Raw genomic sequence first — 18,225 nt, 5'->3', positions numbered from 1 at the left:
GCCCAAGGACTCCCGCTAGCTGACAGAGAGATGCTGCAGTGACCCCCACCACTACATGTTGTATAACATTATGCTGCAGATTAAACTCTTTCATAGTTTCATTGACTTGTTTGACAGCAATATCATCAGTATTGGATTGATGATGTTAATGTGTATTTTCAGACATTTAACCACTTGAACCGTCAATAATTTAAACCTGACCTTTGACTCAGTTTGTACTTAAGTCTACTCATTTGTCCCTCTAGTCTAGTGACAAGTCTACACCACACCTCCAAAAATAGACTACAGGTATCTACAAAGTTCACTCAGAATAGGGATGCTGGGGTTTAAGTGGTTTAAAAAAGACATGTCCTAACACAAAGATTTCGTGGCCCCGAGGACCCCCTGTTGAAGAAGACCCCTCGTATATGGCATTATATTTGTTAAACATTGATTGTTTTCGTATGCCTGACTCTCTCTCCAGCACCAAGAGGCTAATCGTGGATGTGATCCGGTTCCAGCCTGGGGACACTCTGACTGAGATCCTGGACTCTAATGCCAGCCCTGAGCAGGTCAGAACCGAAGCAGGGGATTGTTGGACGGGGAATGGGGGCAACTACATTGCAACATACTCCTTAGGTTATATAAAAAGTAAAAACTATAAAGACTTCCACGTCGATATCTGTGGCCTCTCTGTCCAATCCTCCGGTGTCTATAGGAAGCTGTTAGGAGTGCAGTTTGTAAATGAATGATTGACTTGCCTGTCATCTTTTATCTGTGGCAGTGAGTTATACAAACCACAAATGGTTAACTGCAGGCGTTCCCTATAGGCCTGGAAATTGGGCTAAATATTCTGGAAAAGTTTTGGAAAGGTTTTGGAAATTCATTGGTAAAAAATCACCCCTGTGTGAAGTTAGTGGTGCAACTACGTGTGGGGGTCCCCGGAAGTTCCAGACCCACAGGACCACAGCCAGGGTGCCGGACCTGTGCTGGCGAGCCACCCCACGTCCGAAACGGTAGAAAAATGAGAGAGTTACCATGTGGGGGTCTCTGGGGGGAGTCCCCTGGGGGGTCCCCAGAACATCCAGACCCCAAGAAACGCGACCCAGGGGGTCCGGCCGATTCCGGCGAGCCACCCCACGTCCGAAACGGTTGAGAAATTACAGAGTTACCGTGTGGGGGTCCCTCTACTGTACTGTACAGGCACACCCGAAATCATCATATATACAGTTAATATGTGTGTTTGTGTTAGGTTGCGCACAGGTGGTGAAAAACAGCCATGCTATTTTCGTGCTCATACCCAGGCAGCCAACCACACGCATAGCTCCGTAAGGGAGTGGTTGCACCACTCAAAAAACATAAATGTGTGGGAACCCATAAACCACAAATGGTTAACTGCAGTACTGTTTCATGGTGTACTGTGTACACTGTATGTCCATTCTCTGTTACAGTGAGTCATTTTTCATGTCAAGGACCCTCAAATTGACACTCATTAGCCCGCGGACCCCCATTTGAAAATATATGCCAAGGAAGCCCCCAAGAGAAGATCTTTTACAGCTCTGGCAGTGATTTTCACTGATTTTCATTTCAAGGACCCCCAGTTTTGACCTCAATAGCATTTCTATCTCTGGGACCCCAATGTATATTGTTAAATCAAAGTTAATTTAACTCTGAGAGTGTACAAATTAAACCAAATGGACCCATTTGTACACTCTGAGTTACAGATCAAAGTCAAAAGTCAAAGTCGTACGATTTGTCACACACGTTACCACACTAACCACAGTAAAATTTGTTCTCTGCATTTGACCCATCTCTTGGAGCAGTGAGCCGCAGCCAAGGAGCGGTGAGCTGCAGCCGTGCTGCGCTCAGGAATCATTTGATTAGTTGATTTGACCCCCCAATCCAACCCTTTGATGCTGAGTGCCAAGCAGGGAGGCATTGGGTCCCATTTTTACAGTCTTTGGTATGACCCGGCCGGGGATCGAACCCCAACCTCCCAGTTTCAGGGTGGACACTCTAACCACAAGACCACTGTCTGGTCCACAAGGGTCCATTTGGTTCCTAATTTATCATTTAGCTGGGAACCCCTGGAACTCTCAAGGACCCCTAGGGGTCCCCGGACCCCACTTTGGGAACCACTGCTGTATGTGACGTCATGCACTTAGCCGAGTGAGCTGTGATTGGACATCACAATCACAATGTAATGCACAATTTGTAGACACATTGCTTGCGGTGTATTAGCACATGTGCTACTTCTCAACACCTGTCCACAGGAGACTTTTCTAAAATATGTTAACACTATAGTCTAAAATCCAATCAAGTACAACAAAATAACACGTTTCACAAATAGCAGATCAGGACCTCCCAAAACGTTTCAGCCGTGAGACTTGATCTTTGCTTTAATTAATCCATGCATTCGTACGACCGCTGTGATTTACAGGAGGTGGAGTACCAGCGTGCGATGCAGAGGAGGGCCATCCGAGACGCCAAGACGCCGGAGAAGATGAAGCAGGCCAAGCCCGCCGTGGTGGACGACAGCCTGACGCTGCAGGGCAAGAAGGACAAGATCAGGAGCAACCTGCAGAGGCTGGCAGAGATGGGCAAGGTCCACCCAGAAAACCGCTACCAGGACCTCATCAACGACATAGCCAAGGTACAGAGCGGTAAATGGACAGTTGGTAAACAAATGGACACTTATTATATATTTACCTCTTAAGAGAAATAAATTAAACCAAATGGACCCGTACGGATCCATTTGGTTTAATTCTACGCTCTCAAGAGTTGAATTATTGTTAAACATCTGCATTACTTAATTTGCAAGAATTATACGCAATTCTACAGAGCTGGCCCCCTCAGATCTGTACTAGAAGGGCTTAAGTGGGTTATTATTACAGTAATTATTAAAAACAATCGTAGGCTGGCTCGCTAGCTAACTTACAGCTGTTTCTCAGATAGTTTGTTGTTTTACAGGGTGGTTGGTTTTGATTGACAGTTTGCAGAATTACAGTACATTTCAAGTACAACTCGATACAAAAACTGTTAACTGTGAGTGGACGTCTGGACGACACCATAAAGCATTACAATTTTCAATTCATCAAACATTAGAGGCGTGGGCCAGTTTCGAATTGCAGCTGTCCATAGGTGCCCTTTGAGAGCAGTTTTGAAGTCAAGGGATTCACATATCATAATGACTGTTGGTAGGGCGTTCCACATTTTGGTGGCATGTTAAAAATAACAAACAAAACACCCCCCAACCCTATCTAGAAAAGAAACAATCCTAAACTACACCAAAAAGAAAATTACAATCTAGGCTCCCTGACTAAACATTAAACAATGGGTCAAAACTGGGGCACCAAAATAAACCTTACCATATACAGCTTCCCTTGTTTTAACACAGGAAAGGGGTTTGGGATACTTTGACAGCGGTTTGCGTACAATGCTTACTAGGTTGGTCTGTTCTCTTAACACACAGTAAATAAAGAAACCTCAAACTAAGCAGGTAAGGCACACAGCCTACAGACACTACCCTAGCTACAGACTGGGTTCAGCAGCACAGGTGACGGATGGCAAGACTGACGAGGAGCTTCTCCCAGCCTTTTATACTGGTGGCTGGCTGATTGAAACATGAGGCCCAGGTGTCTCCAGACACTAAGCCACTCCTCCAATCCACCCTCCAGTCATCATGCAGCACCAGGGGGGCAGTCAGCCAGATATTTCGTGAAGCCTCATTTGAAATCGGTAGTTCATATAATGGCCTGTTGTGGCGCTGGACTGGACCCAAAAAGCCCCATAGCTCCATAGAGGCCCATGTATTTTGGCCCAACTTCACCTAGACTGTATTACCTTAATAAACATGGTCATGAATACTTTCTTCTTCCAGTCACTAGTTTAAAGTCTCATTTCTAATGTCATAATATTGTTTTTGGAAAATGATGGTCCCATTAATTAAAAAAATGACCATAAAGAAAAAAAACCATCGCGTATGTTCTGAGGGGCGTGGCTACCGTTACAGTCTATGATCGGGATTCCCCTCCCACTCGAGTCAAAATAAAAACCAACGGAGAAGAAGGGGGGAAGTCCCGCCTCGTTGTCTGGGCAGCCAATGGCCAGCTGGTCCAAAACGGAGCCAGCCAATGGCCAGCTGGTACCAAACGGATCTAGAAAGATGGCGATTTACAGTGCAGGAATAACAGGCTTCATTTTACGTCCATGTTAGACCCGGCGAACGCTTTGTCCATATTTTTTACAGTCTATGTGCAGCACTGAAAAACACTGACAGTGGATTAAACACAACCACAACAACACTAAGGCCACATAGGGCCGTAACAGTGCCAAATCTGGGTTGCACATGGTTTGTTGAACTCCCTCGGGTGGTGTGGGTGTGGACTTTGTTGACATTAAGGAAGTATTTAGACAGGTACAGTACATGGGTATCTTGGTAAAGTAGCAAATCTTGTGGACCAGACCAATTGCAAGATGCTGTACTCTGTCTTCAAGGTGTTTTTGTTGACCAGTGAGGAGATCCTGTATAGGAATCTTGTTCTTTTGTTGACTTTTTTTATTGCGTTGGTGGCCATTTTATGGCAGGGTTAATGTTTACACAATGAAACCGTTTATACTTTTTACTGTATAAGGATTTTACATACTTGACTGGCCAGACTGAGGTCACCCAAGGGGCCGTACTTGGCACCTGGTTTAGTTCCTATTCACCAAATCTATGTTCTGTGAATGTTGGTATATTTTCATCGAATGTTCACCTATTATGACATGCCCAGCATTCAGGTAAATTTTCTTCCTAATTATAATAATTCATTTAATAATTATTAAATTGATCCTTTCTTTCCTTTTCACTTGTGCGTTTCCAGGACATCAGGAATCAGCGGCGGTATCGTCAGCGTAGGAAAGCAGAGCTAGTAAAACTACAGCAAACCAATTCTGCCCTCAACTCAAAGAGCACCTTTTACAATGTACAGATCGACTACTACAATCAGTACATCAAGACGTGTATGGACAATCTGGCCAGCAAGGGAAAGTAAGGATCTCCTGTTGTTTAAAGTAAAACAGACCTCAGCTGTTTTTGGAACCAGTGTTGATTTTGACAGCACATTTTGATTTAGTTTTAGTCAGTCTTTTCACAAAAAGAATATTTAGTTTTAGTCACGTTTTTGTCATCTGAAATGCTAGCTTTAGTCTAGTTTCATCTACAGTTGATGGCCTTGATGACGTCTTAATGGCTGATTTTACACTTGGTTGCATGCTGAAAATAGCCAATGTGTGCAACCACGCACCCAGGCCCTCCCTAACATTTTAGTCTAGTTTTTTATTTGTTGACGAAATTGTCAATATATTTGGTCTTAGTTTTAGTCATCATAGCTTCGTTTTTTGTTTTTTTTTCTCAGTGAAAAAAGGTAGTCGACAAACATTTTTCGTCATAGTTTTAGAGACTCACTCAATACCAAATCTCTTCACCAAATATAGCCCATCTACAACCTCGGGTTAATAATTACAGTATGGACGTTAAGCCCTTCGTCATCTCTCGCCTCCACAGGTTATCAAAGAAGCCGGGCGACAACAAGACTAAGAAGAGTAAACAAGTCTCGCACAAATACACCGCCTCTCGGCTCCATGAGAAGGGTGTGCTGATCGAAATAGAGGACCTGCAGACAAACCAGTGAGTTCTACAGTCAGTTATACAATATCACTTTTTCCATCCATACATCCATCTTCATCCGCTTATCCGGAGTTGGGTCACGAGGGCAACAGCTCCAGCAGAAAGCTCCAAACTTCCCTCTCCAAAGCAACATTAGTAGGCCAGTTTGGAGATTTAATCCTCCCATATGATCCTTGGTCTGCCCGGGGATCTCTTTCCAGTGGGACATGCAATGAGGACCTCCATAGTTTGTGTTGCCGTAGGTGACGCAACAGCACACACATTTTCTAGGTTCTTTGGGTCTACATGTCGGTCAGTACAGCCATGCTCTGTTGTCGCCTGCCTCTGACACCAGTTGTACCACATTCTGTTTCAACTTCATTATTTACACAAAACATAAGACAAAATAATACAGACATCCTATTATACATACAATATTAACAATTGCATAAATTACATATAATAAACATAATTTCTTGAGCACTTTTCATAAATAACATGCAACTCAAAATGCGTGCCCACCACTGCAGAGTCTAGAGGCGCAATTCCACCGACGTGCATTCGATTTGGCCGAGCATCTCCATATGAACACAACATTTAATCAGGTGGGGGAAGGGAAGCAGGGCGGAGCGCATGTTCCTACAGGCTGTCTGTGGGGAATGTTGATTGGGAGGAGTAGGACAGAGTTGCAGGTGAGTTCAGCTTGTGAAGGAACACAATCCAGGCGGGAGTCTCTGATTTCGGTTGGCCCTAACCCACTGGGATAGTAAACAAATTAATTAATTAGTAAAAAGAATTTACTCTGAAAGACACAGGGAGCCAGTGTTGTCTGTGCAAGACTGGAGTGATGTGTTCTCTGGTTGGCTGCTTAGCAGTTATTATTAGCAAGGGCCCAAGGCGTCTCCCTTGCGCAATACCAAAAATGATGTCAGGCTGCATTAATCTGATAATGTTCTCCAAGACTAATTAAAAATGTCCTTCCAGCACAATGTTCAAAACCGGTTCAGTAGAACGCATTTTAAAACACATTCTGAGAGGCTAGCCGAGCATGGGGGGATTTACAAGAATGTCATGGTCCGTTGTGTAGAATGTGACACTTAAATGGAGAAGATCCAGGGCTGATATGGTAGTAGCATCTGTAAAGTTTCAATTATCTTGCTTAGAGAGGGTAGATTAGATATCGGTCTGTAATTGTGTAGAAATCCACAATAAAACATCTTCACTAGAGCAGCACATCAGCAGTTTTCAAGGGATATATTAATGCTATGTATTTTTGAAATGTCATTTTTGAAATGTCGTTGAAGAACCTTTTATAGTAGTATAGAGGTCAATACATAATTGGAAGATTTACTTATAGCTACAAGTTGATTTTGATTATGCTAGTGAATCTTTCATTGGCTGCGGTTACATGAGGGCTTTATCATTCAGAATGAAAACTTCAGAATTAATTCATTCAGAAGTAAGTTTTTTGCTGCATTTTTACATGGGAAATGGTCATTCCGAATGAGTGTTCACATGGACAATACTTTTAAATCCCATTATTTCATTCCACATCAGGTTTGGGGCTGGGAAGGCTTCTGATTGGATAGGGGGCGGGGCGGATATGTTTACGTCCAGTGGTGGAAAGTAAATAAGTAAATTTAGTAATAATTTGAGTTATTTCTACTTTACTTGAGTATTTCCAATTTCCAATACTTTTACTTCTACTCCACTACATTTCAGGTAAAACAAAATAATTGTAATAATATTAATAAAAAAACACTTTTATGCCATATTACTTTATATGTGATGTATCCTGTAGCCTATGAGAGGTTGCTCTCAGAGATTAAAAATTAAACATGTCTAGTTTCTTATAATTAATCGCAAAACAAGAGCATAATATAGCCATACCAATTACATGGAAACAAGCATGCACAGAAAGACCAGAATGAACTTAAATCCGAATGAGTGTTTACATGAGTCGACAATTGTTTCAATAGGATTTAGAAATGGAATAAACCGGTCAGTTACATCAGATCTAAATTTAAATCAGATTGGCCATTTTCATTCCGATTTAAGTTTTTGTAGGTGTTTACATGACAACTTTTAATAAGATTTAACTTTTATTCTGAATGAAAAGGGGATTTAACTGTCCATGTAAACGTAGCCAATGTTGCCTTTCACATGGTTGCCAGCACCAGCAGTTGTAACAATTTCAGCTCTGATTGTTGTGATTTTATTGTTTAATAATAGTCTATCAATAGGGGGGAAAAGTATTATAGAAATCTGAGATTATTCAAGAAAAATAAGCCCTTCTTGAGGTGTGTTATTTTAGGTACTATAACTATATATTGTTTGTAAATACTATGGAGAACCTCTGCTCTGGATTTTCTCTATTTCTTAAAGTGAACTTTGCTGTCTATCCACAGTGAGGTTTTCACACGACGAAACTATGCTCATAGACAGTGTGAATTAAGATAAAATGGTTGAGAATTGTTTATTTAAACAAATTAACCAACAGTTCAATCCATCGTGGATCTTCGTCTGGTTGATTCTGATTCCCCACTGCATGGATCAAAATAACTTAAAAATAACCTAAAAGCCCTCTAGTCACTTTCTGCTGCACCATCCAAGAACTGCTTTTGGATCATGCAGTCTCATGTTTTGAGCTACAGACAAAACAATGTTACATATAGTGATGATCAGAGACAGAGATACATATGAGATACCAATAGCCACCAATACAGGAATTATAATTCACCATAGGCATTTAGTTTTTCTTCGTGGTATCATTGACCATAGACGTTTTAGTTTTTCTTTTATGGAACCTGTAGTAAGAAAGAAACGCGCATGTGCGTGTGATCATTTTCTTCACATAATTGTAACTTGTTCCTTTGTGCCCCTTTCATTGTATCTCCTATCAGGTTCAAGAATGTCATATTTGAGATCTCGCCGTCAGAGGCTGTTGGAGTATTTGATGTGAAGGCCAAGTTCATGGGCGTACACTTGGAGACGTTACAATTAGAATACCAGGTATGATCATGTTGTATTTCAAAGACCATGTAGATGAAGTGTCTAAATGTTTGTCATCTTCTCTGTATGTTATGTGTTTTTTGTAGCACTAATCAATGATTGTTCATTTTGCACTCAAATGAATAATCACTGCTTGTGTTCTGTGAACAACTTAACCCCTATAGTATATTCTTCATGCTGCATCAAATGGAGCTTGATGATCTCCACTTTTCACCACCTATTTTGCGTAATATTTGACTACTATGGGCAGCTATCCTGTCTATTTGACAATCTCACTGAATGTATGCAGATAACTACTTCGATCCTTTTGGTGAATTATATTTCCTTTGCTCGTGTTTCCCTCAGGATCTTCTCCAGCTTCAGTATGAAGGCGTGGCTGTGATGAAGCTGTTCGACAAGGCTACCATCAACGTCAACCTGCTCATCTTCATGCTCAACAAGAAGTTCTATGGAAAATAGAGGGATCATAAAGGAGTGAGGGGCTACGGACACTGATGCACAAAAAAAACACCACCCCGGCAGTGCTGAAGCCCTGTTTAATCACCGTTCTAGATATCCTAGAGATGCTCTATTCTGTACTTCACATTGTGTGCCTATGCAAAGTTGTTGTTGTTGTTATGGTTGTATTACTGTTATGTGTATCACCATATGTGCTTTATTGTTAAAGGCAAAGCAGTTTGTGTATACTGTGCCAGCATAGAGTGGAGGTTTGAGGAATTATTTTTGCTCAGTCTTTTCGTTTTGGTCCAAAACAAAAGAAAATGCATATGTTTTGCTTTAAACATTCCCACCAACATGTGCATGGACTTTGATGAATTGTAGATTGTACGTTTTATGTAAAGAGATACAATTGTATTTTGTTTTAGTGACTGCTTTACTCCGGTTACCTGGCTGATCTGCAAGCCTCGTATCACTTTTCGACACCAATACCAAAGCTCTATCTATGCTGTTTCATGCTGTAGCAGAGCTGTACTGTATTTTGATAGATATGATCTAGTCTGCACATCTGAGAGTGCCTTTTGTGTTCATTCTTGCATTACTGCCTTAGACCAATGCAAAGTGTGTTATTAGTCTCACAGTATTGTGTGTTTGTTTGCAATGGTCTTAAGACGGTAATGCAAGTAATGTTTAATGTGCCTTTATTTCTATAGTGGCTAAATAGACATGACTTTCTCCTGTCAGCAATAATGACTTATTTGATACCAACATTATGACTTGACTATGGGTTTATTTATACTTGTGTTGTGCAACTAAGTATAAATTAGCTTTGTAACCTGGATTTGTAGTGGAATTGACTGTGGTGAGTGAGTATTACTACTACATCCCTGATCAGCCCTGATGCACAGATGTGCAGTAGGCTTGTACTGTACTGTACTGTACTGTACTGTACTGTACTGTACTGTACGAGTTAAATCACACAGTTGTGAAAGTGAGCATGTTCGTTTGCTTTCTCAAACGACATGCAGAAGTGTTTATCTGAAACACCGATATTCCTGAATAGCAGTTCATGAAACTGAGATTTGAAGTCTGCTAATAATCTATAACCTATACCTATATAGCGATAGATTAAACTCAACCTTGATCACAGAGAATTGTTTTATAATGTGTGTTAAATAGCTTCAGCAAGCCTGTCCTTATTTATATTTTATATGTTGTCAGTCCTCAAAATATTATAGTTAACGTTTGCTAAAGTTAAGGACAACATGTAGAGGAGCTTCTCAACCCTTGGCTTAGAGCATGTGCAGTATTATGGTTAATTTGACTTTTGGCTCCAGACAGTAGATGTCATTCTACACTATCCTTATTTTCTTAAAAAGTAGCACATTTGATTTGAAGCCTTTAAATGAGATACTGTTGCCCTGATCAGAGGAACAAGATGTTGATTTCCTTGTTGTAAATTATCCCTGTTTGGAGTTTGACATTGTTCCCTGCAATTATAATTTGGGAGCATGTTATGTGTATTACATTTATTTTACATGTTTTAGAATAAAACGTCATATGTGCGGTGCATTACCCCCCTCCCTCCTGAATTTATAGGACTGTCAATCTAACGTAATATTCTCAATCTCAAATTAATGCCCCACTGGGCCTGAAATAAAGTGGTCCCAATGTTTTGTGCTGTTGCAGTCATCCTAGTAAATAAAGGATTTGTCATTCATCACCATCAGCTTTTTTAACGTCTGTTATCAATAGTGGTAACCTGGTGGTAACAGGATGGGTGGGCAGTAGGGACATCTGGGCACGATGTAACATTGGTTATTCTGTCCAAAATGTAAAATGTATTATTCGATTATTAAACATTTGTCAATTAAGGTCTAATATTTTTACAATTGTTACAGAGCATATCCACTCATGGGTCATTAAACAAGAAGTTGAAGGATAAAATTGAGTATAATCCAGTCTGGTCGATATTATTATTTGTATTCCAATCAAGAGCAGATCATAGAGCTATGGAGCAGACACGGATGCTGCGTCTTGTCGCCGCCTTGTGGACAGCATGTGGATGGACGGTGTTGCCATAAGGGCTTGTAGTAGTAGTAGTAGTGTAGTGTTGGTGCGTGTTTACTCGGCAGACAGAGTACTACGATAACAAGCCAGCGGGATAGAGTTGTTGGCCACTGTACTGTACTGTACTGTAAGCGACGGCTTAATGAAGTGAATTTATTGTGAAAGCTCGCTCATCAGTTGAACCAAACGGGACAGATCTGACCATTCATGGCTTAATCTTGGAGTTTGTTTGGATTCTCTACAACCGCAGTCTGTCTGAGATCGAGCTGAGGTGGATTAACCGAAGAAGACCATCATCACAGTCAAATCAATCGCGTTGTTGTTTTTAACCAATTCGATTTGGTATAAATGCTTGGATTAATGATCTTCTACAAAACGGTTGCAGATTTATTTTATTTTTTTGTGGCTTTCCATCCAAATAAGCAGCAGCAGTTGTTTTCAGGAGCAGACCGATCGGCGGACACTTGTTGAGAGATGTGGGATTGTTTGAGCAAACCTTTGCCCTTACAACGTTAAGAGTTAATTGTCAGTGCTGCACTCTCTCTCGTTACGCAATTAACACCACGGCATATTATGCAAATGAGCTGATCGTTAAATTGGAACAACTGCTTTTATATTTCTGTCCAAATTGTCATACTTTAGACATGCTCAGACTAGCAGACCTATGCTATCTATGTAGCTAACTGCTAACGTCAACGTCCTCCGCTCCGCGTCGGATAATTCAAACTAATCATTAGTTTGATGAAACAATTTATGTTCTTAACAATACTTATTTGGCCGTTAGATTCGTGTAGCTAAATAACGGCATCCTAAAAGCACAGTAATTTGGACTACTTCTGAGGCCAATTTTCTATTTGATAGGTTAGGTCAATTTCGCTCAATGTGTACGAAAATATAAATCAAATAATAAATTAAGGACAAATGCATAGTGAAGGAGAGGGGAGAAAACAACAGTAACTTTACATTTATAACTAATGAATGCATGTTCTGTCAGGAACTTCACTACGGCCACAGACCAAGACAACTTTCTTTAAAGGCTAGGATAAAAGATCGCCAGGATGGGACAGTGACGTTGCAAACAGTCCGGAAGTGTGTAGTAGATTGTAGTCTATTTTGTTCCTTTGTTGACAAAATATCAACAGTACAATTACAGAAATTCAGTTACGATACTGGAAAAGTAAAATAAAAGACAACTAAAGTTTAACGGGGTCCCCTCTGAATCGCTCGGTGACGTCACCGTTGAATCCTTGACACTTTTAATGTTATTCTAGGTTAAAGGCAGCTTTAGCTTTAGCCACGTTAGCTTGGCTTTGCAACAAGTTAACTTCACCGCGACACCACACACACACACACACACACACAGGCCGGTCAACTGTGTGTGTGAGACACAGTTTGAAGCTCTGATGGATTCAGTGCTCGTCAAAAAAACATAGACTCCACACACACAAACTGTGTGTCAACAACACACACTTTTCTTTTTTTCCCTTTTTTTATTGCAAGTTTTGCGGCCCTCTGGTCTGGTCGCACTACAGCCACCATGTCCGGATCCCCGGGCACGGGTAGTGCTTCCAACCCGAGGAAGTTCAGCGAGAAGATCGCTCTGCACAACCAGAAGCAAGCCGAGGAGACCCGGGCCTTCGACCAGCTCATGACGGACCTGACCGTGTCAAGGGTAAATAAAACACCTTGTTGTTTTCACTGTTGGATATGGTCCTTTAGTTTCACTTACCCCCCTGTCTGAAATGAATACGGAAGAGTGTTACTTTAATAATAGCCCACAGAGTAAATAGTCCACATATTAAACATAGGGACCCCATGCATTTCCCCCACTGGAGTGTCAATCGGTGTTTAATACAATAACGATTTATTTTAAGTGTGTGTGTGTGTGTGTGTGTGTGTGTGTGTGTGTGTGTGTCAGGGTACGCGCGCGTGCAGCCATTGACAACATTGTTGTTGTCACTTGATCAGTAACGGTGTTCGGTGCTATATTTAATCAACAGGTCCTTCACTGTAACTAACACAGGGAAAGTGCACTGCTCGCACCTGCTGGATGATGAAACCCCTTTGTAGGGAATCATCCTCTTTGCTAGCCCTCCAAGCAGAACCCAATGGTACTGAAGTTTCTGACTTTTTGACGACACAGACCATGGGGTCCTGTTCCAGCAGTACCATGCCACCTGGTACGCGGACATACATAAACATCGTGTTTACGGCCTGTCTGCGCTATTTGACGACTTTCTTTTCGTGTGAGGGCTTCTGAATCTGAAGTATAAGTACCTATACATGCCGCTGCGAATATCTCCTGTGGCGCGGTTTGACCGATTTGGTCGCTTTGATTCTTCTCTTCCTTCCTTGTTTATTGACACCTCATTGTACTGCCTATCTGGCTAGCTAGTGGCGCTATAGCTATGACAGAGCAGATCAGAGGCAGGGACGTAGCCGCACAAGCCAACCGCACACCGGGAGGCGGTACAATAAACGGTAAACAAACAAGAAGAAATAAAGCGACCAAATCGGTCAAACAAAGTTAACGGCTTCCGCGCCACAGGAGATATTCGCAGCGGGATGTATAGGTACTTAAAGTTCACAGATTCAGAAGCCCTCAAAGGAAAACAGGCCGCCAAACGGCGCAGATACGATGTTACGGAGCATATTTATGTCCGCGTTCCAAAATTCCCATACGAAAATATAGTTATGAACAGCGACCCTACATAAAACTCATCCAAATTTCAGAAAAGCTTTATGGAGGGTTCCGAGAGGGGCTACCTCTTTGCCAGACCAGAGAAAGCCATGTCATTGATTTAAGTATTTATCAACAGCAGAATTACAGTACATTTCAAGCACAACTCAATACAAAAACTGTTACCTCTGAGTGGGCGACACCATAAAGCATTTCGCTTGTTTACAAGAGGGTCCACCGTTTTCAATTCATCATAACATTTAGAGACGTACTGTACAAATTTACACTTCTTTATCATAAATAAGGTCCCATGTAAATACATGAATAAATGCTTTCTCATGCATCATGGTCACATCTTTGAATTCTGTCAGTAATTTTTTGACTTTCGCCTATTTTATGGAGGGACAGACAGTAGGCTGACACGAAGTGGGGGGAAGACATGCAGTAAAGACCGTCGTGATCGGGAGTCGAACCCGCGGCACACTGCCAGACTGGATTATCAGCCAAGGTGTCTGGACCACTGAGCCATGGCCCAGGCCTGTCAGTAGTTCTAACCAAAGCTGCCTGTTGTGTGCCATCCAGACAACAGTTGTTTGGAACTGTCCAGGGGTAGACATTAAGGGGAAATTGTTCTTTTCAAGATCGCTGGCCCCACCATTCTAGCTACTGGCCCAGGATCATTATTTTTTAATTGACAAATAACAGTCAAGAATTGACCCTCATAATGATGGGCTCACAGAACGCTATGTTTTAATTAACCGGACATTTTCACAAAACCATTACAAAACACAGGACAGTACCACAGGAAAATAATCATTCTGAATTTAGGTGTTCGGTTTACTTGCCGGAAGGGGACGGAAGCCGGGCGGGGAGGGTGATATTTGTCAGTGGGGAGGTTTGGGTGGGAGGAGTAGGATGAAGGCTCTCACTGACAGGTGACTTACAGTAGGATATGACAGCAGTGATGACACAGAAATTTGTGTGGGGAGGAATTGGCATAACTGCTAAATTGGGGAGAAAAGCCAATTATTGGCTACTAATACTATAAATTTGTTATCCAGGTCCACAATTCATCAACCCATGATTTTACTATTCTCAAAAAATCTATCTCAAGCAGTTTGCAAGCATACATGACACATTCCAAGACATAAAAACATGGAGGAAAACATATATAAAGCTTCTATTCAGATCGCTACCAAACTGCTATTGGTTCACAATGTGGCCTTTTATGTGAGGCAGAGCTTTAAATGGTCAGCCAAAGAGGATGTGGTTTTGAGGCTATACTGGGTTAAGCTTGCCATAAAGGTATGAACTATGAAGTGAACTGTCGGTGACCCTTATGAGACAGAAAGGCCCAGTGACTGCATGCAGTCAACGAGGCTGGCTGGCAACGGCACAGGACACACTGCCAGGCAGCAACGGCTGCAAGTAGCTCGTTCAACATTTGCAGTGGTGAAGAACATGACTGGATCTAAAATGCACTGAATTACCATATAGAGACGGTTGTACCTACTGACGGGATCGGAATCTGTTTATTAGCACAGTTTATTAGTACAGTATGTGTACATGCATGTATTGTACACATGTAAACAGTGGCGGAAAGTAACTACCGGTACGTGGATTTACTTAAGTACAATTTTGAGGTATTTGTACTTGACTTGAGTATTTCCGATTTCCGTTTTCTGCTCCGCTACATCTCAGAGGCGAATATTGTACGTCACTACATTTATCTGTTTTGCTGATCTCCAAGCTCGCAATGCATCGCGATGCGACACATTGACCTTGTAGATCTGCTATTAAAAGAAAAGAAAAAAATATATATATATACACACACACACACAGTATATTTTACACACACACACACACACACACACACACACACACACACACACACACTTGAAAGCTTGAAATGGGGCAGTCTGCATAATGAGTACTAGTTTGATGCCAATACTTTTTGTACTTTTACTAAAGTAAACTGGAATTCTATACTGAGTTGCAGCTGTGGGGCTTGCATGGGAAGATCAGCTTGTGTGTGCTACAACAAGCAAGTGCTAGCGGCAGCATCACACCCGTTCAGGTACATATTGTGGGGGTACTTACAGTCTGAGTCATATATACAGTTACCGTAGATGACGAGCAGGTGCTCACAAAGGCATCTATTCTAGCCTTCCAGCCAACGGTTGGAAGCCCCTGCAGCAAAAAACCATTGGTATAAATTCTCATTCATACCCACTTCCATTCATGCCATCAGTAATGGAAGCAGGAGGTAGCTGTTGTTTAGTTTCAGGGGTGAGGGGTGGGTGGGTGGGTGGTCGTAGTTGCACTTCTATTTAAACTGTTACCTGGAGCTTGTGACTATGTACATGTCTGTCTGTTCTTGTATGTATGTTTGTTCACTGTGTTTTTAGAGTTTTTATAATCTGCTGTAACATCAATTCCCCAGTTTGAGACATGCTTATAAACTTGACCATGGTACCGGAGGTGTCATCGCTGGTGCTGCGATGCCCTCGTCGACAGTGTGAGGTCATTCCAGGCTGCATCTACACTACAGCTGTCTCGCAGGCAGCTCAGCCACCATGTTGAGTAGATGGGTGTTGGTAAACAACGCTGAAATCTTGGGCACCTGCTGCCGTGTGGTGATGGTGCACTGAGGAAGCAAGGCGATATGTGCTACATCAAAGCCAGCTTGATTAGTGTATGCTAGCACTGGTTCCTAAACAATGGGTCACAGACCAATTTTTATAGGCCACGAGTCTCATGACTATTTGTTTAATATATTTTAAAACAAACATGTAGACATTTAAAAACAAGAAGTAATGAATAGGCAATCTTCAAGCGCACAATGTGTCGCTTTATGTTGCGTTGTGCGCTTGTAGATTTGCTATTTTCACTAGTTGGGTCCTGGGCAAACCGTCTAATCTCTCTTTTGGGTCTCTCAACCTCAAAAGTTTGACCATGGATCCATCGTGCCTTTTTCTGCTCTCCCGGCCATTGGAAGGTTACTGGAGACTTTGCTGCCTCATCTGCAACCAGATACACAAGCAAGGTAGAGCTCAAACTCGTGGTAGTCACCTCGCTTATAGTCAATCACTTCTGCAACGCACAGTTTAACATTAGCACAGAACTTGCCCAGTTTGCTGTTGGCAGGAATGTATGGCAGGACAATGGGCCTTGCTCAAGGATACTTCCACACTATCTCTGGGGGAGCCCACGATCGTACTGGGAACCTTCGGTTCCCAAACCGCCACTCTTAACCTCCTGAGCCACTGCCACCCCAAGTAACAGCTAAATGTGAGATGGCTGGAGTTTGATGCGGTGGTGTCAAATGTCATGTTGACAACCTGGTCGGTGCAACACCACTCCTTCAGCAACTTGCATGTCTGCTGGGCAGTGATCATTCTCTCCGGACACCTTGACATTCCCCTTCGTATTCACACAGTGTGTTTGAGCCTCTCTGCATTTCCAACGACCACTGTCAAATGCTGCTCCGCCTCCAACTGGTGCACGTTGCAGGGTGAAAATGCTAGGATGCTCCAGCACGTTAGCGTTGATCTGCTGTCTGTCACCAAGGATGCTGAGACATTTGCACAATTTCAGCTCGTTAACCCATTAACCCATTCGGACCTGAGATCAGATTCGAACGCACAGAAGAATGTTGGTTCTTTAAGAGACCCGAGTGAGGTTGATTCTACGAATGCCCTCTAAACCAGTAGTTGACTTGTCACGCTTTAACGATAAAAAAAAGAATAGCAGATGTAGTAGCTCACAGGGGGTGTTGCCCTCTGAGCTTGTTGATCTGCTATTTTTAAATGGCCAACAGAAAATAATTACACAGATGCTTTCCCTGTTTTAATTGTCTTTGTGAGAGGCCTATTTATTGGTATCCCTAGGAAATGCATAGCAATCTGAGGTGAGGTCTTTTCAGTTTAGGATGAGGATGGGCTTTGTTTTAGTTTATACTAGCACTGGAAACTACAAAATCAGCAAATCATTTCCCTTTTTTTCTTACTTTTTTGCGGCTTACGCCTTTTATTGGTTTTTTGAAGGGACAGACAGTAGGCTGACAGGAAACGGGAGAGAGATGGGGGGACGACATGCAGTAAAGGCCGTGTCGGGCTCGGGAGTCGAACCCGCGGCACACTGCGACTGGATTACCAGTCGGGTGCCCAGACGGTTACGCCACCGCCTGGGCCAAAATCATTTCCCTTTAAACGTTAGTTTGTCAGGTTAAAAGAACAACAGAAGGTATAAGACACCTGTACACTGATGTACGCAACAATGCTGCAGCTAATCACATTAATGATGGATGAGTGTATTACACTGGTTCCCAATTGATTTTGTGTTCTATCTCATATCCTTCTCCTATCACAGCAGCTCTCAAATCTTGCTGCTGTGT

At 42.2% G+C, this 18,225-nt stretch overlaps 2 protein-coding genes across 3 annotated transcripts in view; both read left to right on the top strand.

Moving 5' to 3' along the window:
• The window catches only part of iqgap1 (IQ motif containing GTPase activating protein 1), a 72,150-nt gene extending 61,197 nt beyond the window's left edge, over nt 1–10,953 (top strand). The window contains exons 32-37 of the mRNA XM_083790024.1: nt 464–551; nt 2,420–2,632; nt 4,845–5,011; nt 5,528–5,650; nt 8,533–8,641; nt 8,987–10,953. Of these exons, the coding sequence (XP_083646150.1) occupies nt 464–551; nt 2,420–2,632; nt 4,845–5,011; nt 5,528–5,650; nt 8,533–8,641; nt 8,987–9,100 (814 nt within the window). The 3' untranslated portion in view covers nt 9,101–10,953. The remainder of the gene's footprint in view (nt 1–463; nt 552–2,419; nt 2,633–4,844; nt 5,012–5,527; nt 5,651–8,532; nt 8,642–8,986) is intronic.
• A 254-nt stretch (nt 10,954–11,207) lies between these two features.
• The window catches only part of crtc3 (CREB regulated transcription coactivator 3), a 60,229-nt gene continuing 53,211 nt past the window's right edge, over nt 11,208–18,225 (top strand). The window contains exons 1-2 of one of the 2 annotated variants that reach the window (XM_083759711.1): nt 11,208–11,674; nt 12,650–12,821. In XM_083759711.1, coding sequence (XP_083615837.1) covers nt 12,687–12,821 — 135 coding nt within the window. In that variant the 5' untranslated portion in view covers nt 11,208–11,674; nt 12,650–12,686. Of the gene's footprint in view, nt 12,822–18,225 lie in introns of both variants that reach the window. The other variant, XM_083759712.1, reaches the window with a different exon arrangement.

The sequence above is a fragment of the Protomyctophum parallelum genome (assembly GCF_964188405.1).
Source record: "Protomyctophum parallelum genome assembly, chromosome: 2".
Classification (NCBI taxonomy): Eukaryota; Metazoa; Chordata; class Actinopteri; order Myctophiformes; family Myctophidae; genus Protomyctophum; species Protomyctophum parallelum.
The sequence above is the reverse complement of the archived record's forward strand: the minus strand, read 5'-3'. Positions and strand labels throughout refer to the sequence as shown.